This window comes from Bolinopsis microptera, chromosome 7, assembly GCF_026151205.1.
Source record: "Bolinopsis microptera isolate Bmic1 chromosome 7, MBARI_Bmic_1.0, whole genome shotgun sequence".
Classification (NCBI taxonomy): Eukaryota; Metazoa; Ctenophora; class Tentaculata; order Lobata; family Bolinopsidae; genus Bolinopsis; species Bolinopsis microptera.
In genome coordinates, this window is record NC_087078.1 from 14,346,277 (window position 1) to 14,371,490 (window position 25,214).

General features: G+C 35.4%; 1 protein-coding gene across 1 annotated transcript; it reads left to right on the forward strand.

Moving 5' to 3' along the window:
* The first annotated feature begins 4,080 nt into the window (after positions 1-4,080).
* On the forward strand, positions 4,081-24,614 carry LOC134818535 (phospholipase ABHD3-like). The gene is made up of 10 exons (XM_063828150.1): positions 4,081-4,256; positions 8,052-8,116; positions 8,936-9,032; positions 16,177-16,313; positions 18,000-18,129; positions 18,242-18,306; positions 19,609-19,725; positions 21,509-21,622; positions 21,774-21,909; positions 23,261-24,614. The coding sequence occupies exons 1-10, from the start codon at positions 4,122-4,124 to the stop codon at positions 23,426-23,428; spliced, it is 1,164 nt and encodes a 387-aa protein (XP_063684220.1). The 5' UTR covers positions 4,081-4,121; the 3' UTR covers positions 23,429-24,614.
* Positions 24,615-25,214: the final 600 nt, after the last annotated feature.

Here is a 25,214-nt window from a genome sequence, read left to right on the forward strand (position 1 = left end):
AAGATCAGCACCAGGCCGCGCATGGAAATATTTGAAATCTGTGTGTAATTTGATGCCAAAAGTTGGCTAAAATTAAAATAAAATAATTCTACCTTACCTAGCTTGCTTGTTTATTGCTTGCTTCTTTCACGGATAGTGCAGGAGGCTTTTTAAAAACTCTGCAAAATATAAAATAAATACTAATTCCCCACCAACATTAATTATTTATCAAATACAACATTTTAAAAAAATGTTATTGATGAGTTGCGAAGCAATTCGTCGCGCGCGCGTTATAAGGTTATTAACTTTTAAGTTATTTATTTGACAGTTTGATTACATAATGGTAATATGTAAATCATCAAATGAAATATTTAACATTTGACATTGACGTAACCTGGACATTGACGTAACCTGGACGTAACCCCAGGCTATTATGTTTATAAACATAAAGATTCGGCGGAATGACAGGCTGATCAGCGCCGCCCGCTAACATTGACGTAGAGGTGACAATCCAAAAATATTGACCTTACTGCAGTTGTGCATTAGTGATTAGAATGATGATTAATCACTTTGCACTCTACACTCGACTAAAAGAAAACAAAGATTATTCGAAACCTTAAGCCTTTAATCTGATCCCAACCCTAATATATATAACCCTATATAACCCTATATAACCCTTACCCAATCCCTAGTTGACTGATTAAAATAAGCACGCTCGTGTGCATTAGTTGTGAACTGTAAAAAAGTGTAAACCATTTTTTTGTTGTTTTGTGTTTGTTACCCATTATCCCAAATTCCTATTTTATCACCGCGCATAAAATACGGACAGATATTTGTGATTCATGATTTACAAACAGTATGGAATTGTTTGTTCAAAACTAGCGTTCCATAATAACTGACAAGGTGCATCGCAGTTAATGAGTTAAGTATCATTTTAACTTGGAACTTGACCTTGCATGTTTGGTGTGTCTGAGTGCTGAGACTATTTTTGGACCAATCTTCGTTTGTAGAATGTAAGGTTGCTCCTTCGTTTGATATAAAATTGTGGTATGTGCGACACATCACATTGGATTCGCTGGTTGTACCAAGCTTATATATTTATATTAGCTAGCAGCTAGTTCAATTGCCCTTTTTCCATTTTAATATTTGTTGATTGCATTGTACTTTAGCGGATGTCTTATATAACCATTATATTAAGTTAGACAGTAACCATTGCTGAATATGTTTTTGTATATTTTTCAATAATTTTACTAGTTCAAGCCAAAATGATCATAAATTGCTTTTTTTGTAGAGATTTTCATTTTTGTTGCATAAAATTGGTGTAAGATTGATAACTTTGTTTTACTGATATCTTTACTTTACTTTTTCATTTCCCCACAATCCAGTGTGTGCTGCTTTCCTTCAGATCTCCAGAGTGTTTGTGGATCCGGGAGCATTATATTATCATGCTTGCTTCACTTTGGAGATCAGAATTCTTAAAGCAATCAATGATTTTGATTTTACTTCTTTTAATTGTGTAACTAGTTAACTACTTAAAGTAGTGTCTTAGAGTGCACACGTCTGTATGAATTTGAAAAGCCACTGCTGCGATTTTATCTTCTTCTAACCCAAAGTAAAATTATGTTTCCATTCTGGAGTGCAATACGCTTTATAAATTATATAAACAAATTCAAGTCTATTTTTCCGATTTTGCTAATTGTCTCTTTAAATCTGTTGCGGTCCTTCGTGGGAGTTGCCACATCTGCTGGTTGAGAATGCTCAACATAAAATGATGCTTGACTGCTTTATTGATCAAATCAAAACATAATCATACATAAGATCATCACTAATATTCATAAAAATATCTTAATAATTTAAATTATACCCAAACGGCCAAGTTCAGGTTGATAAACTTCTTCTTTGCTACATAGGGATGAAACCACAGATAATCATTATGTTTACCTTTATTCTCCATAATCATCTCCTTCTATTCTAATTATCACCTAATCAGACACTTTTCAGTGATGATCATCGCAATAAATTCCTTTTTTTATACAGTCCTTTTTAAAATATTCTAGATTTATCTTTAAATTAATTACACTATAAGAATTCTTAACATCCACTGGTAGGGCATTCCAATAAGGTATAACTCTCTCAGATATTAAAAGCTTAACGAAGATTTCTTAATTTAGAGCTTTTGATATTGCACTTTATCTTTGAAACAATATTCATACCCAATCTATTAATATTGAAAATATCCGAACCATATTCTACTAAACCACTGACTATTTTAAAGGTTTATATAAAATCCCCACGGATTCTTCTTTCCGCTAATGTAGTTAAATTGAGAGTTTCCATCCTGCTGCTGTATGGCAGTGTGCCAATACCCTCGATTGACCAGATGAACTGGTGTTGGACAGCTTGCAACTCAAGGATGAGTCAAATTCCTGATTATCTAACATATCATTTGGTTAGCCTTAGGTTTAGATGCTTTTATCAGCTCAGATAAAGTACATTTTTACTTTGAACTTATAGGTTGAATTTATTTCATTAATCTATATTAGAATAGAATACCTAGATTAGGATACCCCATATCTGTACTATTTCCTTGCTGCTGTTTGATCACAATTCACTTCTCGTTAACATTGCATTCAATTATACTGGCTTTAACAGCACTAAGAATTGGATGTCTACATATTTTATATGCAGCCTAAAATTAGGGGTTTTAGAAATCCGTTCAGCTATGCTTTGCTCTTATGAATTATACTCGCCATGAAGTACTCAAACCCATAGTTAAGTTTTCCCACATGATGCGGGGGCCTGCCACGTACCTCGTGTATTGCCAGTTGTACCCTGTCGTGAAGGGGCACAAGCGGGTAGTCGTGAAGTCTCTCGGTATGAGACTGTGTGAGTAGTGTTTCTCTCTTTGTGATTTGACTATCTCAATCACCTTAGAAGTGCCTATCTAGACTATTCATCGTTCATTTATAGCCGGCATTTCCCGGAATATTTGGTCACTTTGTTGTTGTGTGTGCTGATTTAAAACCAACTACTCTACTTAAAAGCATGCACAATAATATATACCGATTAAAGTTGCATGCCCTAGAAAGCTTACAGTTCACGTTGAATCAAATTGTTAACAGTTAACTTTATTTTAAGCCTCGATACTCAAGGGCTTTTTTCTGCGATATCAGTAAAATTTTAACCCGTCGTTATAGCAAAGATTGTTTAATAAATTTTATTTATTTACGTTTAGTCTGTGTGGTTAATAGTGCCGTTTATTAATTTATTTGCTTACTGATCATATTTGGTATTTAGGTATTTAGTGAGGTTGCAACACTTACCCTTACCGATCTAGATCAATTGATGTTTGGAATCCTATTATTTTTAATTATGGCTTTGACAAAATATTCATCTTTTAAGCATTCGATAGAAAGGTTATTATTATCAATTTATCATGTCCACATATTTCATTAGGGTTCAATAGAAATGGAGACGCTTTTAAGAAATGTAGAATTGTTACCAAAAACACACATTTCCCTTGTGGCTCAATACTTGAACAATTAACACACATGTAACTTGTGCTTTGAATATTCACAAAATGAGTGATGTGATGTTGTCGAACAACTTGAGAAGACTCCCATTTCGTTTTTTAGAAGTTTTGTAAGCTTCCATCCTGTTGTATCAGGGCCCAGGGGCTGGGCAAATTGTTAGAATACGCAACTCATCTTCTACATACGTTGTTTTTGAACGGTATAATATTTAGGAAACACCCTGCTCTACGCCTACGGAACTTACTTTTGTTGTGGAAGGATGACCATGTTACTATTTCCTGTTTCCTGGTTCCTTATGGCTTACAGATATTCCATTATCATACATAACCTTGTGGATTCTTATAGAAGCTTCATTATTAGCCATCTATGGATGCATGGCTGATAATATTACACCTCTTTTCAGGACACTTTAGTAATACATTTTGTTCTTTTGTCTTCGCTTTGTTCAAGTTCTTGAATCCCCGAGTATTTTATTTCAGAACTCAATAAGTTGTTTATTTTTTATAAGTTCTTTTATTTTTAATAAGTTGTTTATTTTTACTGGTTGATAATTTGTAACTAACATCTCTTTCTTCAGCCATGGTGAAGTGTATGTGAATATCTGTTAGAATGCTGTTGATGATTATATTTGAAATGTTTTACACGTGTGTTACGGTGATGTTTATGGGATTTTACGTGTGTTACTATCTCACCAAATGTAAACGACCCTGCATTCATGCGTCTCCCTCATCGCAACTAGCACTGGTAAGACTCTATCTTCAATATTTTCTAGCATTGTCTAATCTGTATCAGTATGTAAATTTAGCGGATTCTAATTCAAAATTAATTTCACACAAACATTTTATATACTGTGCCTATACAGTATGCAATTGGTTCCAACATTTGTTGAACACAGCTACATCTCTTATCTCATCGAGTTCCTTAAAATTGTTAATAGTTGGATTTCGAAAACTAAGATCATTGCTTTAAACAAAGAACATTTAATTCATGGCGTCCGTAGTCTCCCAGTAACCATCTTCCATCTTTGGTATGCGTTCAGGGAGCTGTTTAACATCATATCATTAATTGTGAAGTGCAGCATAACTTATCATACCCTTATGCTTAGGTCATTTCATATTCGAAAGTGCCCTTAATTGATGTCTGTGCAAAGTCGCCATGTTCTCCAAAGCTTCTTTTCTCCAAAGCTATTTTTTATGACTTCAACGGTTTAACTTGTAAAATAGTACTGATACAACAAGGGCATCATAATGATATAATAATATGTAATAATATAATATTTAAATTATTGACGTATGAATCACACTCCTTCATCAGACAATAGAATGAATGTTCATCCCGAAGTTTTAACAAATCAATTGTAGAGTTGTCAGCACCAGTAAAAGCAGACTGTCTTTAGAACAGTTCCCAGCGAAAGTTTCACTTTCTGATAGCTAACTTTCAGTTCGTTAGCAGGTTGTCGCGGTTTCCAATACAGTCCCCACACAACCTAGCTCGAAACAATTTTCTCAGCCCCAAGTGATGAGAGCATACTGAATATGATATTATATCGTGGAATTTTGAGATGGCTCTGCATGTTGCATAAGAGGAATATATAGAGGTTTTGTATGGCGTTGTAACTAGATATTCTCTGCTTTTAATTGTTTGTGAGGCCGGTAAACCTAGATCATGGCACATGGTTCCACGTATCTTCACGGATGAGTGAAAGTGTTCAACAAATTAGTGAGCACTGGAGACAACATGATCAGCTCAATTAGGAGCAACAGGCGCCAGATCTTACCATTCGCTTCTACCGTACATACCTAATCTACCGGGAACATAGGTGACATAGGTAGGTTACTACTGGTTTTATCAGCTAGAAGAACACTGAAAGAGGTGGTTTAATTAGGGTTTAATGCTTGGTAAAATGATAAGAAACCGAGAAGGCTGAGTTAATAAGTTAAAACGTGTGTTCAGCGCACCGTATGAATTATTCAGGTACTAATGATCGCAAACCTCTGTGAGTAACAGAATACCATGATGAGAAAGTAAACGTCTAAAGTTCTAAAAGCTGCGCAGGAACCCGTACTAAACCTTCTCTGGAATGTTTTGTAGAAATGATAGCCACGTCCCTACAAAGCTAGGTGGATCTAAAAGTTTTAATTTCCCCCAGTCTGCGATAGTCGCAGGTTGCAGGGCTCGCTTACTGTGTCTGGCGGTGGAAGCCAGTTTGGTTCCAGACATGGAACTCTAGTGATCTTCTTACAGAACCATTAGACTTCACCAGAGAGACCCGCTCTCTTTATCCTGTCATTCTATCCAACTCTGTATTCAAACGTATGGATATAAATCTGATTATGTTGTCATATTCAGGAGCACTAAACTTCATATTCCAATCAATTATTCCATCTTGTTTGTGTTCACTCGAGCCTTACCGTGCCATCAAATGAAATTATACCCAGGAGACACCCTAGAATCTCAAAAACTGACGGTTTTAATCATTTCTCTAGACATTGAGACAAGGTGCGGTAAGGAATTTCACTTTGAAGAATAATCGTTTAGGTTTATTGCTTCATATAGTGTGATGATAACGGTAGAACACAGTCTGCAATAAAATATACTAAGGGCGGTATATACAAATAATAGTCTTAACATATGTCTCCTATAAATTTAGCCAGGCGCAAAGCCTCCCGATCAGTTTCCCCTGTCCCTAAAGATTCCCAACAACTAAAATAATATGTCTCCTATCAATTTAACCTGATTCAAAGATTCTTAACAACTATAGTTGCAACGATTTATTAGTACTTTTTTAGTGATACGATTTAGTGCAACGATTTAGAATGGGCAGTTTTATAGAAATTCCCAGTCGATCAAGATATACACCCTACACATGATACAAAATCAGTCCAATCATCACAGGATCACTTTTAATCGATTATACGGTGCAAAATAAGTTTATTGAAGTGTGTTCAGAGTTTTCAGCATTTCGAGTAGAAACGCCATATAGCCGTTCGTTATTGCCATCAGAGATCTCAACCGCCAATTCTAATTCTTCGCACCATAGTAATAGTATGTTAAGTATTTATAGTAATAGTATGTTTAGTATTTATAGTAATAGTATGTTTAGTATTTATAGTAATAGTATGTTAAGTATTTATAGTAATAGTATGTTAAGTATTTATAGTAATAGTATGTTAAGTATTTATAGTAATTGTATGTTTAGTATTTATAGTAATAGTATGTTAAGTATTTATAGTAATAGTATGTTTAGTATGTATAGTAATAGTATGTTTAGTATGTATAGTAATAGTATGTTTAGTATTTATAGTAATAGTATGTTAAGTATTTATAGTAATAGTATGTTAAGTATTATAGTAATAGTATGTTTAGTATGTATAGTAATAGTATGTTTTTCACCACAATGCAGCCCTAACGGCCAGGTGTACGTGTTTCTGCGCATGGAGAAATAAGTTTCGTAGAAGATTTAAGCAATCTTTCCGGGTTTAACTGACAGCCTTCTCAATGTTATAAAATCGAATATTATATATCAAAGACTAGACAGAAATTGTGCGATATTTCCGCCTTGAACCTCAATGAACCTTTAAGAGTTTGAATGCGCTTAAACCCTAGACTAAAAATTTGGTGTTTAATCGAGGTCATTTGGTACAGTTTCCTGCTCTGAAATATTCACGTGTATCTGTAAGGTACCTGGTACATTTCGGCGAGGGGCGTTTCTCTCTCCCCAGAACAAGGGTTCAAGTGTCGCTACAAACGTGCAATGTTTAGCAACACTTGCTTCTGACAATGTTCAGTCACCTAGCAACATTCGAACGAAAACAGAACATTCCATTGATCGTTTAACACTTTACTCGCAGTCGTTATGAAACTGCAAACAAAATTGAAACTATTTGATATATTGGGAGGGGGCCTGTCACTCTTATGCTAAAGTAGGAATTCTCCAAACACTTGCGGCATAGTACGGCCTTATGATTTAAGAATTGAAGACAAATCCACCAGGTAGCAGTATTGTTGTAGGTGGATGCCATAGAGTTAAACTTAGAAATGGAATGTAGGCTGGGTGTTACTGTTTAACCATGTGTATCCTTATTATTGACTTAAATATTAATGTGAAATTTAAGGATACATTTTTCAGTAAAAGGTTCTCACAGTAAAATGTGTTTTAAATAAAGATGGCAATGTCCTTCATTAGCGACCTTCGGATTGGTTGGTTTGTGTCACCTGGTTAAACTAAGTTGCGTTCAGATTGGCCAATTCTTCTTTGTTTAAGAATTGTACCAAGGTTCTCAACAACATAAACCTTATAAAGTACCTAACAGTCCAAACCTTAACCAAACTGAGACTTATATCCTGCACTTCTTTTAAAGATTAATTTGAAAGAGCAATTAAATTATCATGGCTAGAGTGTGGTCATCCGACTCGCTCTGGGTGCTGCTATGTTTTGATAACAAAAATAAACGACCTATAGGCTAGACCATCAGTCAGCCCATGCCAAACATGACCTAAATATATCGATTCAGATTTTCTAATTCACCTTCATTTCAGAAATTATCGGAATGTTGCTCCGTTCTCTCAGAAGTTTTCTACCCCAGTTTCCTATTTGCTCAGCCGTGAGTATCCTTTTTTAATTTAATTTTGTCCTACATTTAAGTTGCTTTTTAGAATCTGTACCATATTACACATATTATTAGTATTCTCCTGATTCTGTGGCATAGAAGTTGCATCATTAACCAGAAAAATGTAGACAGAATATTTAAAGTTGTGTTTGGATCATGATTATTTATTATGTCACCCCTAAATTTACTTGACAAATTGATTTTCACTTTGTAATCAAAAATTGATGTTTCAAACATAAAATTACAATTTTCGATCCTTCTACTTTAAGACAGTTGAAAATGATATTGAGAGTTTGAAATTTGATTTTGACGACTAACGGGACGTGACGCATACTCAGATAATTTTCTGTGTAATTTTATGTTGCATGAGTATTATGTTTTCTGTAGAAATACCGAGAAACAAAATTTTCATAACAAAATTTCTGGACATTACGTTTGTTTTAGTTTAAACAAAAGTTAAAACGCTTTAAATTGATGTGAGAGTAAGTGGGACTTTCAGTTAATTCTTTTTAAAACCATTGTTTCGAACATGAATAGTCCGGCCCCGACTCTCACTAATTTTGGGTTGGACTTGTTTAACCTTGAATTATTCATGTCGTTATGAATTAAGTCACTCACAGCTCACTATGACAAAAATTAATCGATAAAATTGGCCATTTGCTATTAAGTTGAATTTCTGACATTTTTGACATTGAAAGAAGACAAGGAAACAATCCACAATTTAATTCATATATTTGTGATATCTGAAAATTAGACATTCTCCAATCTCCATACCCTAATTCTAACTCATTGCTAACTGAGGATTAATTTCAGAGACCTACAATCGCTCACTACGGAGCTGTCAGACCTGCTGATCAAAACCAAACTCGCCACCAGAACCTCCACAATTCATCTTCCGGACGGAGGAGAGGTAATTTTAACAATTTAAAAACACAAGTATTTATTATGTAGTTCCTGGAATCCAGTTGTCGCCGCTGTGGTGATAACTTTCTCCACACTGCAGTGAGCTGAACTCTAATTCTTATATCAGTGTTGTTTCCTGAGTCGTTCTCCAAATCTTGTCGTCTCTGATACTGAACAAAATTTTGAACTACATATTTTTACGGTAATTTTTTCTTTTTGTTCTCTTTGAGCTTCTTAGAAAATAATTAAAGTCTCTTCGCTGGCATTTGCACCTAAAAATACCATCATCAATATTATGCCTCCAAGTGAGAAGAAGAACTTTAACTGAGATTAGATGTAAATTAGAAGATTTTAAGTTTTCTGCACCCCATTATTTTGAGATTTAAGTCTGGGAAACCGGTTTGTTGGCCTGTAGCACATGGGCAGTGAGAATTAGGGAACATTCCGGAAGAAGTGTTATAATCATATTATTCATATCATACCCAGCTCAAAGCTAAGAACAAATTCAAAATTCAGGGTTGCATTTATTTAATTCGAGTATAATGTAGTTGGATTAGCACATGGTTTCTGAAAACATGTGTAATCACAATTCTACGTTGTTGCAGAAATCACAATAAACTATGAATTAAATTAAGTTTATTTTTCTGTCACAGTACAAACGGGTTCAGCATATTTTTTCTGGACTTGGTTTGCGCTAAACTTTCTTACAGAGTCTTACAATTTTTACGACACGTACATCATCATCGTAGAAATCATTCAACCGCAGTCTCGCTGCATAAATACGGCAACACTGATAACTAATGAAGGGTGTTTAACAAAAATTAAGACTAACCTGGCTGATAAAGTTAACCACGTGACTTCCCACAATCAACATTTCCACCACCTTCATGTGCTTAGTAGCGCCGTCTTGTCTGCGAGTTAGACGTGAGTTATATATCAGCCACTAATAACAAGGCAAACACTGAAACACACAGGAATGATAAGTCTCCGTCAAGACTTCAGCCACTGAACTCCGTGTTCATTTCTCTGGAAACCACTCTCAGACCTGATATTCGACAGAACGTCCCTAAAGTCGTGTACGGAATCCCTGGATATGATTCTCGTTTCTCATATTTTCCTTCAATTTTAATGAGGAAATTTAGAAGGAAAATCGTTTCTTGGAATTTCCTGCGACATATTCGGGGTCTACATTTAAAAAAATTGTCCGAATAAACTTTAATGTGACCTCAGGTTTAAAACCTTGAAATTTTAAAACACAGTTAAAGTTTAAAACCTAACTGGATTATGAATTTATAAACAGCAGCCTTATCAAATTTAGGTGTTACTATGAATTTAGCCTACCTGAAGCATTCAAAGTTTAAATTGTAACAAATTTCGGAGACAGCTTATATTTTCCAGCATTTTCCTTTTTAAAATAGGCATGACTTTTAAAACTTCTCGAATGCATAACAATATAATATACAAATAATTTAAATGATTTAGCGGATGGACAGGGTTATAATAATCATTAATCAATACAAATCGACTATCTTCCTTTTTTGTCAAGCTTGTTTTACGAATCTGTATTTCCTTTAAATACCCACATATATATATACTGATACTAGTAGTATTGCACGACACGTGCACTTGAAATAATATCATACCATGAGCTAAAGAGCAGTTGTCTGTATGATGCACGCAGTTATCAGCGAAACAAATGTTAATAATAATTGATAATTATTTATATCATTGAAAAGCCTCTCTCTAACTTATCAGTCTTTTGCCACATTTTTCTACGGAATTTACTGGAGATGGTCCAGTAACTGTTAAAGTAATCTCGACTTATAATGATGAAGGTTTTGGTGATGGTGACTGATGAATGATGAAAGTTTAGGTTATGGTGAATGATGATGAAGGTTTAGCTGATAGTTTCCAGAATTCCCTAAAGTTAATAGTGGGTGTGGACAGGTCTTCTCTGGAAAATGTTGATTCTACTCGGTACCCATTTTATACTTTTATAGAGATGGCGAGATGCCCTTAAAATTTACAACTCGTCATTCAGAGATACAGAAAAATGTTACTGAGCTCATGCGTGATGCAAAGAATTTCCATTTTGTGGCCTCTGTCCCGTTGCCCAGGATAGTGGCACTGTGCTACGGTGGAACCTGGTGTGGATCATTGAGCCCTGACATATCCCGGAATTGTAGGGCTTATTTCTAATCCCGCCCTTCTGGCAGCCTAGTTCGGGACTTTTATCTGTCTTCAGGTTGTCTCCTCGGGTCGGTATTTCCCTACTTTGTGCCGACTGTTCTTTGATCTCAATTGAGATACGCCAGACTTCACACCTTATTAACTTTGTTTAAAAGGCGGTGATTTAGGGTCGGATTCACGCAGACTGCCACGCCATAAGCGAGCAATCGGGAATATAATGATCCAAGTTTTTTAAGTTTTCAGAGTGCTGGAATTGGGCGGATATTGGAGAGCTGCCACTGCTGCTTTTGGCAAAAACATCATCTCAAATCCTTTGATTCATTCTAATTCTACTGTATTGGAATGTTTTGGGAGGTCACTAGAGTTGGGATCACGATCAGGACTCAAATCAATGCTGACTAGTCTACCTGTTCACTTTATATCTTACCAGATTATGTATTCTGTCTATTGAGTGAGCAACAGTTGGATGATGTTAGGTTTAGGCGATGATGGCTCGTGTGCGAATATACCTATGAACTAATATATTACGGTTAGAAATAAGCAGTGAGCACGTGTAATACGAAAAGTCTCTCTACGTTGTAAAGGTTTTGACTTATTGTTCTAATCCTAAACTATAACATCTTTCCCACCAATGTTTTTGGCTTGAATGTAACAAATTGTGAAGGACATATTGCTTGATGAAAACTTCATGTACGACCACTCTTGTAGAATTTCATGCTTCCATCTTCCCTAAATGGCTACACTATGTGTACAGTGATGACCGATAATATCTAGATACTTCGGGCGGGGATAGAAATCTTAGTAAGTCTGGAGTCTGTGAGTCTCCAGAAGGTGCCTCCGACTTTAGGGGACGGTAATTACGTTACTTCAGTTTACACGCTAATGTAATCTTCTACTAAATCTACACGCGACACTTGGTACCTACTCTCCAATAGTGAAATTTACTGTCATGTCAAACGATTTCCCCGCCTCAATAAAAGAACATGCAGCTCCTACCCCCATCCCTTCACCACCCCCCCCCCCCCCCCCCCCCCCCCATGGCTACATTCGATCTCCCTTACTGCATACTGATTTGTAACTTCCTACCCCATCCAGCCCGCTAGACTCTAGATTGTTAGTGTAATCTAATATAGCAATACCTCGGTGTAAAACACAGTCTGTAACAACTGCAGCCTCAAATCATAAGCTGTTTTGTAACCTTACCACTTATCCTAATCTAATCTGGATCAAGATACACCGACTGTTTATAAGCGCTATAATCATTATTATTTGTTGTATTCAATGTAAAACTAGAATAATATATTGCAATGCCGATAGGTGACTGCTAACACTAGATCAGATTGGATACATTTTTAATTTCGTTACAGTTACTGAGATTAATATCTGGAATTCTCCTGGACCAAGAAGAATAACTGTAGAATAACAGGTACTCCAAGAATACGTCACCTCCGCGATGCGGATCCTACTTGATACGGGACAACCTGGTTATGTAATAATTATTGTTAACCGACCACTTATCATCTTACAAACCTTTTACTGGGTGGACGATATATCAGAATTAGAGTATGAGGGTATCCGTCTGAATCTAGATAATAATTAGCGAGTGCTCCATCCGGGGTTTGTTCATAGTAACACCACCCAGCACGGACCAAAGTGACAGACTTAGTACCTAGGGAGGTCCGGGGTGGAGCTTTGACTGGAACCAGTACAGACTACAGACCAAGTATACAGGGACCCAATATACTTTTGTCTGAAGTGGAGCTGTTCTAAAACTGCCGTTTTCTGACAAATGTACTTCAGTTCACAAAGATATCCCAGGTTTTCAAGTATTTCTGTCAGACAAACTACCAATTTTGCTCTGATTCTCAAATTTCAAAAGGGGTTTTCTGAGGGTTGGTTATTGTTTCTGTTGGTTCCTAGGGATAGTGCTTGATCCAAAAACAAAGTTTGAATTTTTCAATCCAAAAGTTTAATTGGCACATTTTTCAAAAAACGGAAAAGAACCAGTAAGGAGATCTCGGATGGAACTGTGAGTAAAACCAGGCCCAGTGGCCAGTATACAGTGAGGCCTGGGGTGGAGCTTTGAGTAGAACCAGGCCCACTGACCAGTATACAATGAGGCCTGGTGGATATCTCATACATATTCCTGCGCGTTAGTGTATATTTACACATTACGATACAGTCATATACCTTACTACCTTACTAATGTTTAACTTAAACGGCACTCTTTGATCTCAAAGCTGTCTTGTAGAAAGTTGTCCTAATTTTATCTTGAAAGCGGTATGACATCAGGCAATTAAGGGACAGCTTGAACGGAAATACGGCCGGAACTGCAATCTTCACCTCTTTAACAAACTCGTCATATAATAATGACAGTAACCCCTTACGTCCTTACTTCCACCCTACTTCACGTGTCCTGCCACCCCTCTTCTAGTCTCACTCGTTTCACGTACGCTTTATTGTGTCTCTCTCTCCGTCCGCCTCGTCTAGATTCAGAAAATTTTAACAACTCGCGGAAATTGTGGTACTAGCTGTATAACCCACTTTAGAATACATTTTCCCGCTACATTTAAGCTTTTCAGCTATATCTCAGCTACATTTTAGCTTCTGCATTAGAATTAGAAATTATCATCTGAATTGCTAGTTTTAGAAAAAATTCTATTGCACTGCTAGAGATACACAGATACACGTGCATTCATTTGTAACAATTACATCACAACTTATCCCGGATATTATCCAGCCCTTAATATTCAATACTTCTCGTGTGATAATAGATACATACGTAATTATACTCGTTCAATACACGTGCACGGCGTATTTTGACAGGTTCTTATTGAATTCTGGAGTTACGTCACATATCTGAGGAGTTTAACTTTGTTACGAATTTATTTAGGGTGCGGGGACGAGATGTTACGATTGAGTGCCTGGCGCTCCTGTCACAGTGACGTTATACGCTACAAATTATAGGGGGTCTTCTGTTAGTGAGAGTAGGAAGGAGAAATATTACTCGTAATGAGACCTATCATGAATAATTATTATAATTATTGATGATAGTAATGACGTCATCTTACAATTTGTCGCAATATTTGGGCTGGAACAATCCTCTGGATGTCATAATAGTGATTCTTTTCTAGGATGATCAGCAGTAACTGAAACATTTCTCACGTGTTTTGACATCATGAATTGTTGTTAAATTCATGTCTCTCATGAGTTCTGACGCGGAAGTTTTGGTTTCCGTGTCAAAAGCCGAGACTCTGGGTGTGAGTTTAATTGATAAGGAGTTGCAGTGGAAGACCTAGTGAAACTGCGTGGAATGAAACTTGAACCCATAAAACGATAAAGTCACCCAACCGTACGTCGAGGGTAATGAAGCGTATCCATCCAGTTTAACTTTCTTGTGGCTTCATCCTTTCTGCTGGGGAAATTCCCGTCACATACTCAGCACTTATTCTTTGATAATATGCCGACAACTTCTCATTCTATCCAGCTATTGGATATTTAAATTTTGTTAAAAATGAAACTTTCCAGAAATAGTGTTGGTGAACTACTCATTGCCTCTCAATATCCTCAACACGTTTCACATTTGAAGTTCCGAGAATTGGCCTGTATTAAGATAAGCCGATAATGTTTTAAATGTTGAGAAGATGACAGGTGATGGGTTGTGCAACCCTAGGTAGGGTTGGCTGTTGGCATCTTAACGCCTTAAACTGAAATTTTTAAAATAGTAAAACTCTTGAAAGAAATATTCCTACTTGGAAAAAAAGGAGTTACATTTTTCCGCTGGACGACTGAGCATAAAATAGGTTGACACTATTGAACATGAACACACGATCAGTTATTATTACTGACACATTCCCACGATTCTGTGAATGATCTTTAAGACGTACGTGTCTTCCTTAAACAAGTTAAAGGGTTCTGATAAGAACATTGTAAACACTAAACACCCACATTACAAACATCACACCATACTGTAAGATTTTACACTGACACTAGCTGTTTAAGTAACCTTATCACTAAATTTCGACCCAAACCCTAAAACTGACTTAAAACAGCAGGCGATCTGAAGGGGGTGAAGTTTTTATTCCTTTCTCAGAGATGGAAGACCTTTTACGTACTCGATTTTTAGCCACAGTTTTAAATTTCATAATTTATCTGGTCTTTAATTAAACGATTCCGGTAGCGTTCGACAAATATTTTCCCCCCATTTTCTCCAAGTTCTCTTGTCAAAGTTCAGTCCGTGTGCACGGCGTGAACTACAGTACGTGTCGTCCTTGGGTACGTGTCGAACTAGAGTACGTACTGTAGCCTCCAAACTCATATTTTAAACAGGTTGACTGACTAATGATTAGCTGGTAAGCTGCTTAAACTGAAATAACATTTGAAAGTTTCCGTCCACACATATATATATCGTGTCATTTTATTAGGCCTGGCATTTGAATTTGTGTTGAAACCCCTTTTAATTTAAAAACAACTCACATGCTACTGCTACTCTGTAGAATAAAGATGAACTTAAAAAGTTATATAGGTGTTAATATAATATGTAGCAGTTAAAGTGAGATATAGTTTACAACTCAACTTTTAGTATGTATAATAGAAATGACCATTTTAAAATGACCGTTTTAAAATGACCGTGATTTACGAAGAAATCATTATTTTATTTTAAGGCTTTTTAGTTAGTTGGCTGAGAATTCAGAAATTCTGCAATTCGTGTTCAAATTTCTCAAAGTCAATTATAAAACGGATGAGCATATCATAATTCCAAGCCTTTGAAATTCGTAACATTCCATTTTCTTTTCCGCCGGAAATTATGGAAATTATAACATTCCAATTTTTCGCCTAAATCATGCATCTTCAGAACAGTGACTGTAGTGACTACATAACTTAATTAATTAATATACTACGAACTTACTAGTTTATTAAATATCCAAATTGATGGCCTCTAACAAAAAATATTATCTCAGATATCGTACACGGAACCTACTGAAGAATGTGGAGTAGATAAGAAGTTGATATTCATCATAGTTCCTGGGTACACAGGGGACCACAAAAGTCCATACATCCTACAACTTGCAGAGACTCTTGCTGATGCCAATGTTTGGTAAGATTTTACTCGTTTTTAGTTCTAATAAAACAAATATTTATTTTTACGGCACAATCAAACAATATCAATAATAAATAAATCAGGGGAGGTTTGAAGAGGTTTGAAGTGCCGAAGGCCACTGCTTATCTTTAGGATTTGAGAGTGACCTTCGCTTGAAACCCCCTCAACCATCCACTACGTCAATATACTTATTATAAAAATATAGAAAAATATAATTATCTAAAATTGCTTATTGGTCTAGTTTGGTGACACAGGAGAGCCCAGCTGAGTTTTAGTTTAGGTTTAGGTTTTAAATCATAGTTTAAAAGGTTAGCCATGTTTCATGGCAGAGAGAGATATCATGTGTGCAGAGCCGTACCGGATGTAGAATTTGAGATATAAGTTCTTATAATTATATGTGAATAAAGTGAAAGTTGTTCCACAATTTGAATTCAGCATCTTCACTGTGATGGGATATAAAGAAATCGCTGGCTACGATCCTCAGGATAAGATCCTCTCAGACACAAATCTTAAACATAATTTGTATGGCACTGATAATCCAATATCGGTCTTGTTATCAAGTTTGAAACATTAAAGCTCAATCAGTTGAATTGAAATAATCCTGTTCCCGCCTGATTCCACAACACCCTTTAATGCTTCACTGACTTTACATCTCAGTAATTACAACGACAAAGTTGAGTCATTTCTAAGTGAAGAATATAATTTGGCCGTGGCCACGTGACTTTTTTATGTGGAATAATTGGGGACCACGTGATTATCTAGCTGAGGATCTAATGGCTTAGTAATTCCAGAGGAACCTTCTTCTCTTCACGGACTAACGATTTGTTATGAATGTTCTGTCATAACCAAATTTATATGGGGGACACAATTCTGTAATCAGATTATCCCCCGATGAATCTAGCTTTGGTGTTTTAAATCTAATATCTAGACCTGATATTCATGTGTTGAACTTGCACATTTCACCATGATCTCTCATGAAAATTGTGATGAAATTGTAATAAATCTTATGGCAGCCTTACTAAATCGTATAGCAGTTCTATCGTATAGTATTTCCACCAGGCTTGTGGTAGAAGATTGTTTGAACCAGACATAATCCAATTGAGCCTATCAGGTAGTAATCTAGACTTAAAGTCTTATCTCCTAATTATAGAAAAATTATAGAAGATGTGAGGAAAATGTATTAGCAATCGTATGACCTACACTCTACCAATTCGCCAGCAAATCTAGCTGCGCTGATTCGTAAAAAAGTTATGGGGTTGGTCAATGTGATGCAATTTTATAAGGCACCGTTTGACTCACTTTAATTGAAATTGACTTTTCATGTCACTTGTAAATATGAAATTAACAAATATATCCAAGATATATGAGTTAAAGATAGTTATGAATTAATCGAAAACTTGTGATATAAAATGTTCGTTCAATAGTCACGTATGATCTGACTGGTATTCTGACGTAATTAAATCGGAATAGATGGCATCCTAAAAAGTAAATCTAAGAATTAATGATTCGTAAATTGATTTGTGATTCAGTAGTCAGTGACACTGCTGTTATTGCAAAAGTAAATTGTTAAACACACTGCACAGTGCTCAGGAATACTATCATTCAGCTCTTGAATTTGTCAACAATCTAACTATCTTTAGTATCGTGATTATCCAATTAACTAATTATCGTTAAATATTTCAGGCCGATAATATTCACTGACAGAGGTAAAGGTGGTATGAGTATGAAGACAGCTAAATTCTTCAGTGCAGGATATAACGACGGTCTAGCAGCGTTGCTGGACATTGTATTAGAGAATAATCCTAACTCTAACGTTAGTTGCTGTTACTTGATCATAATACATTAAAGGTTTAGCTATGTCATTGAAGTTTCATTAGTTATTGATGTTGATAATTACTAATTAGGAACTAATTGATTGATTTCAGTACGGAGTGATCGGGATCTCATTTGGGGGAATGGTAGCCTGCAATACCCTCCACGAATATCACAGGTACTGCAAAGTATTCTCAAAACTTTCTACACGTTTATTTTTGTCGTTGAAGGAATGTTATTTCTGCTTAACCAGGCTCCAAATTTAGAGAGAGTTTTGTCTATCTTAAGATAAAAAGTGTGTTTGTTGAGGAATGGTTAAGTGCCCACTACAGACGTGGTGATGAGCGTTAATTTGGGACAAGTGGGAGAAAGTTGCAGTTAAATTAGTCTTGAATTGATACGTAATCACTCTAGTCTACGAGCATAATATCACAGTTGAAGTTATCCCAGTTCCCCGTCCAATGTCTCTCTCTCCCGCAAGATCTGAATTATTTCTTACGAAATTCACCTCCTTTTCAATGGCCAATTCATGAAGCTAATTAAAACTTCGGAACATAATATGAGGATTCAACCCGCAATAATATGCCTTCTCAGGCCGGAGAATTTTACGGTACTTACTTTGATACTATGATTAAGTTTAGTCAAAAGTGCCAGGGGCTGTACTTCACATAGACCGACTTCCCGGATTTCCAAGTTATAAAATGAGTTGTAATCAGCGTTTGGAGTCCTATACAGGGTTTGGGTCTGGACAGCTTCTCGAAAGCAAGGGACTTACTAACTGAGAATGCATTTTACTGAATGGTCTTACACCATGATAATGTGTCTCTCTCACCTACCCTGGACGGGTGCCAGATACTTCAATTTCTCCTACTTGTCTATATCTTGACAGCTAGATATTCTGCGTAGGAAAGATCTTTGGATTGCTTCAAGAGTCTAGATATCTTGGACTTTATGGGGATTCCACAAGGCTTAAAAACATTCAAGCGGACTTCTCGCCATCGTCTTGAACAGAAGGGTCTTAGCTCATAATGGAATTTGACCTAACTTTAAAGTATCCCAGGACCCAAGACGCCGTATTCTTGTCGCCAATAAAAATTATGTTGATGTGAGTGGTCAGGTGTGAGTTTCACCCCAAAATCTTTAACGAGGTGTTAAGAAAGTAAGAAGTCTTGTCCAATGTCCATTAGATGTTTTGTATATGTGGACTGTGGAGTCGATATGAATACCGTAGATTATTGAGAGGATAAGAAGAGTTTTGTTATTTCTTTTGCCACCTTCAATGGTAAAAGTTTGACCAAATATCGCCAAACTAAATCATCTTTATGAGTGTCAAAATTAGACTTTAATCCATGGGAGCATCATCCTACTCGGCCATGATTTGTTCCCCAATCTTCCAGCTGTAAGTTAAATCAGTTCATTTAATTAATTAATTAATTAATTTCTATAGAACTTGTTTTTTAATGTTCTTCTATCCTGGCAGGAAAGAAGAAATAATGGTACAGTTAATTTTGTCCTCTCCTCTCGACTCCCTGAAGACGATAACCCGACTAAACGCTCTCCGAGCTAAATTCTTTTACAGCCTGCCTTTTGGTAAAAAGTAAGTATTTACCGATGAAATTTAGCACGTCATGTATGTATTTAATGATATGGATTACTATTAGTTTTATTGGTATTGTTTTGTTTTCCCATTAGTTTTTAATAAGTTGACCAATGAATTGCATGGTTTACACTTTAAATCAGCAGTCTTGATATTAGTTCATGGTTGTGTGACAATGTCAGTTTGTTTTTACAAGTCTCATAACAGCTGGATAATGTAAGCTAGGGATCTGTTCAGTGTGACCAAATAGTCCGTGAATTTGAAACAATAAGATGTCTGCATTGTGCCTCTCCCGACTCCCACCGACCAATCCCTGATCTTCCTAATTCACGCGACATTGGATGGACCAATGGGAAGCCAGGAATTTTGACAGGCTGGTCTGAGAAATATCGCTCAATGCTGTTTAATAAAAGGCTCGTACAGTGATGATGATAGATGGTACATGTTCAGAGTGCAATGTTCTGACAAATTATTATTCTTCACGCATCAACTATTTGTCAAACAAAATAATCATGTAATTTTTTCAGTTATCAAATAATATTATTTGATAATATTTTTAACAGATATATCGATAATAATATGGTTCGTAATTCGTAAGATTAAGCTGCAGAAATGTAAAGCCAATGCCTGCTGACTAGAGAGCCGAAGTTTCCCCAGCAAAAAAGAAAAAGTATTATTTAAATAATAGCTATCCCAACCTAATTGTAAACAATCATCCTAAATGCTAAGGCTAGCTGTACCTTTATACTTATTGTCTTAACATTCATACTTTTCTTTAAAAATATGATGTCATGATGTGTCTACTCAAATAATGGAGACCTCCATCAACTGTCACTATATATTGGTAAACTAAACAATAAAACCGTAATTGTATGTAAATGTTACATGAGTGCTTATTTTTATAAGATTTTTAGTATATCATGAGCACTTAATATAACCCTGAAGGTATGTTCTGCTTCAGGAGATATTCAGGAGGATAGTGCTGATTGTTGTTCAGCTGCTTCATTGTCACTTCTCCAGTGCATACTCGGCTGGAATTGTGAAACTTTGTATACGTACACTTTCTTGAGAAGTGAAGATACGTTTAAAATCAAAGTGCTGAAATATTTAGATAGTTAGATAAACGGCAGAGGGCAATTTTCTGATAGGAATTTGAGTCGTGTGTAATGTGCATTTTAAGGTTGAACTGGAGGACTTACTTCTCGAGTTGCACCATTATCATAATGGGGTCCGGACTCTAGGATGTGAGACTATAGGGTTAGGGTAAACATCTTCATGTATATTATGTAGATACAAATCTATCGTCGTAAGTCCTTCTTATTTTCAAAAGGTTCAACTTAGTCCATTAGTTCCTGGGAACATGGTTGAATCGTTGAAAGAGTTGTGCGGATTAGCGAAATAAGTAATTTTATTCGATACCTCTAGATAAAATCTGACCAACTTTAGCACTACTTTGCATCTGAAATTCGGCGACATTCGCATAATATTCTGGACTATAACATATATGTATAATATCTACTGAAATCTTGATTTTATCTACTGGAGTTGTAGAGCGCGAAAAGGTCTTTGAATAAAAAAGAACAAGTTTTTCATTCAGTACATTTTCAGCGCGGCGGCTAACTAAAACGCGCCGCGCAAGCATGGTCGACGACGTACCGGCATTGGCAATTGTAATTGTATTGGACAGGACATACGTTACAATTTACTCTTTAAAATATTTTATAAGTTACAGTTTATTCTTTAAAATTTAATTGTTGCAGTCATTTAAGAAATCTTATTTCAGAATCAAACGATTGATTAGCAACAACCAAGATGTGTTTAAAACTAAAGCTCAGAAAAAGCTCTTCAGAAGCATATCTCGATCAGAAAGTGCATCCCTCACTGATATTGATAATGTGTAAGTGAAATGGAGAATCCCAGTTTTAATTTTGTTGTGAATGAATTAATATTGATGGCTAACAGCTAAGCTCTAATTATTTAAATGTCTATCATCTATGCAAGTATTACATTGTACGGTACTGTAATTGTTAAACAGATCTACTCGTCAGGTTCATAGCCCCAATGTTTGGTTACACTAATTCTACCGAGTATTACAAAGACATTTGTCTTAGTCGATGTCTTAAGGAGACAAAAACTTTCACCATTTGCGTGAACGCTGACGATGATCCTTGCTATTCAAAAGAAGTGAGTTTTGATTTAGATTTAATTCTACATTATTTCTGTATTTCAGCGATCTATTTTTACAACAGAGACCAGAAATTTGTTCGGTATTACTCAGGAGAAATAATATCGACCCCTCAATTCCATACGTTTCACTCTGGATTTAATACAAATTCAAAACAATAGATACTGTCGTGGACGTGACTATAAATAATTTGTAATTGTGTAACGTTAGATGCATTATGAAAATCAATAACCTCATCATAACGATAGTCGAACTCGCAAACATAGGAAAAATATGAGACCATCACGCATCAGTGTTTACGAATATATGAATTTTTGAAACTGTCATAATCGGCAATCCTAACACTTACCTGTGTCCAAGCCATTTATGTTTCTCCCCGCTGCTCAGAGACGAGAAGAAGTTTAGTCCAAACTTAGCAGTTTCTTCTGGTGCAGAATTTAAAGTTGAAACCAACTGTGCATTCTTCTTAAACATCTGAAACCGAACCCTGTTCTCACTAGCGCCGAAATTGAGATGCTCCTCAGCCTTGTATTGGCTGAACAGTGAACAGCTTCAATGTCTGTCCTGAAGATTGAAGAACTGACCCTAGCTTGAACACAGGGACCTCCGATATCGTTAATCCAGCAAGGCATAATGCAATTGTTATCATAAACTGCCTCATCCCAATAATTTGATCGTCAACTCAATACTAATGTATACTGTTTTAGTTCATTATCGATGCTACTGAAAGGTTTTGTAAGTTATTTATTTACAAGAATAAGTAAACAGATGCCATAAATTTTTTGGAAAAAAATATAATGTACCTTATCGGACGTTATTTGACCGGACATACTTTAGAACGGACATTAAAATTAACTCTCGAATGCATTCAAATCCATTAAAAATTCGACTTTTCAATTGATTTTTATTACAGTAAGCAAGAAAAGCAGTCTTTAAGCAGCACAAATGTTGATATAATTTAGTCTGACGATAGAAATTGAAACTGACTGAGATTTAAAACGACATTTGAGAAAATAAATCAATATTGTGAAATTAGCAAATTTGCTCCTTTATCAAAACAAATTTTATACTATGCAAGCTGACACAGCTCTGTGCATAATGCGTATCAGCCGTTAAGTTCAGTGTTTTAATAAATTTAAAACACTTGTGGCATCGATAGAAATACAAAAAATGTATCAAATTAGTAATACTTACATTATGACTTAAATTATGACATTTAGAAAAAAAAATTCTTGAAATTCCTCTTTAACAGTTTTTTTGCCATTTTTGCCTTAGCACATCGATCATCGATATCACAATGGAAATTGGAAAGTTGTAAATTGTAAGATACTCACAAATTCATACTTTCAGCTATTTCCGGTGGACCTGGTGAAGGAAAACCCCAACGTATGTCTAATCAGTACTGCTGCCGGAGGACACTTTGGTTTTGCTGGCCTAGGTTGGCCTTTTCATCGGGTAACATTCACGGACAAGCTCATCTCTCAAATAGTTGCCATGATTCATAGCCAATTAAAATAATTTAATTTCATAATTTTCATAAGTTATTCGCTGATTTTTACTTTAATTGGGTTCATTTAACGTAAAACAGTTTATTGGTTTTAACTTTTATATCTTTGTAAATAGCAATTTTTGACTGTATATAGTATATTATACTTAGAGTACATTACTTAAGAAGTAAGGTTATAATAAAGCTCATAGTTTTACAACTCTAAGTTACTTCCAAAAAGTAAGCTTTTTTGATAATGATATTCATATATAAAAATAATATTTAACTGTATTAGATTTAATTGGAGTCATGAAAAAAAAACTGTAAAATGATGCAGCTCAATATTTATACATCTCCTGGGTACTATGCAAAATTGAAGTGAGACCTTCCAACTTTAAACTTTTGTCCCTTGTAGTTAAATCGTATTTTATTTACATTGAGTCTGACCCAAAATCCCTCCCGTGAACTATGTAAAACTAAAAGTGAACCTAACGATGTCTAACTTCTTTATTGTTTAGGGTTCATTATTATAATAATTTGTTAGTTTTAAAATGATGATAACGATTGGTTCAGGCAGCTGTTACAGTGCTGAGCTCATTATGATGATAAATCTTGATAATGAATAAATGTGAGTGATATTTCATTAGTTCATATTATGTTAACAGTTTTTATAGGTTTAAATACTGTCGGGGTATTCCTATTTGAATATTAGTACCGTTTATTTAATTTTTGTACTCTAATTATCAAAATGTATTTGAATGTTTAAAATGTTCTAAATCTTATCTGCTATTATTAAACAGATGTCCCTTATCTGTATCACGACAAAAGTCCTTTATGTCATTTCGGACATTTTTAGAAAAATTCATTCCATTAAAGCACACTCGTATATTTTTCGCCACTTCAAAAATCTATAATTCAATTGACTGCCATATAACTTCATTTAAAAAGAATATTAACTTGTTTTTAAAGATTAAAATATGGTATATTTTTATTTTAATCGCCACCAAAGTGGTTTGATACAATTTCAACTCTGTGATACTAACCCGTTACTCTAAATCTAGGGTTACTCGATTTTTGTACAATGCACTGTATAATTATTTAGATATGCGTTTAGTAATTTATTTGGTAACTCCGTCAAGCAGTTTTGCCGGCAGCAAGCAGGGTGACTAAGATCAAATTATTATTTGAATTAAATTGGTTTTAAATTTTTGAATTTCTAAACGATGTTTTCTTTGTTTCAAAAATTACAATCAAGTATATATGAAAATAGAATCAAATTATCTCAGTCCACTAAGTCGCTTAATAAATACCCTTGCAATTTGCATGCAGGCACCACCCGTAATTTATGAATTTATTTTGAATTTCTGGCAGTATCTAGATAGCCCGACCCCTGTCCGCGGACAACTGTCCACGAACAACTGTCCACGGACAACTGTCCACGAACACCTGTCTACAAGATCATATTACTGCATAATAACAGTATCCCCTGAATCAAGGAACAGGTGTTTGTGAATAGTTGATTGGTTACCAGATCATATGACCGCAAATGTTATGAAATTGAATGGTATGTATGGTATCTTAGATGCAATTAGTTACGACTAGCATAATTAATTGTAACGTAGTAAATTACTGGTTCAAACTATTGATTACGATTCAAATGTGGTCTCTCGGATATAATTAGTTACGAATAATATCGATTGTAGCGTGGTATATTGCTCAATGAAATAAATGAATACGATTTAAATGTGGTATATAAGTCGTTTGTTTTTGGTGAAGTATTATCAGTTGCCATCTTCAACAACAACAACAACTATTCCA

What these genes read in the sequence shown, in the direction of transcription:
- LOC134818535 (XM_063828150.1), top strand. Translation starts at nt 4,122, where the DNA reads ATGCTGTTGATGATTATATTTGAAATGTTTTACACGTGTGTTACGGTG. An exon ending in AGTTTCCTATTTGCTCAGCC is followed by an intron (nt 8,117 to 8,935) that starts GTGAGTATCCTT and finishes GATTAATTTCAG; the next exon opens with AGACCTACAATCGCTCACTA. An exon ending in ATCCTTGCTATTCAAAAGAA is followed by an intron (nt 21,910 to 23,260) that starts GTGAGTTTTGAT and finishes TCATACTTTCAG; the next exon opens with CTATTTCCGGTGGACCTGGT.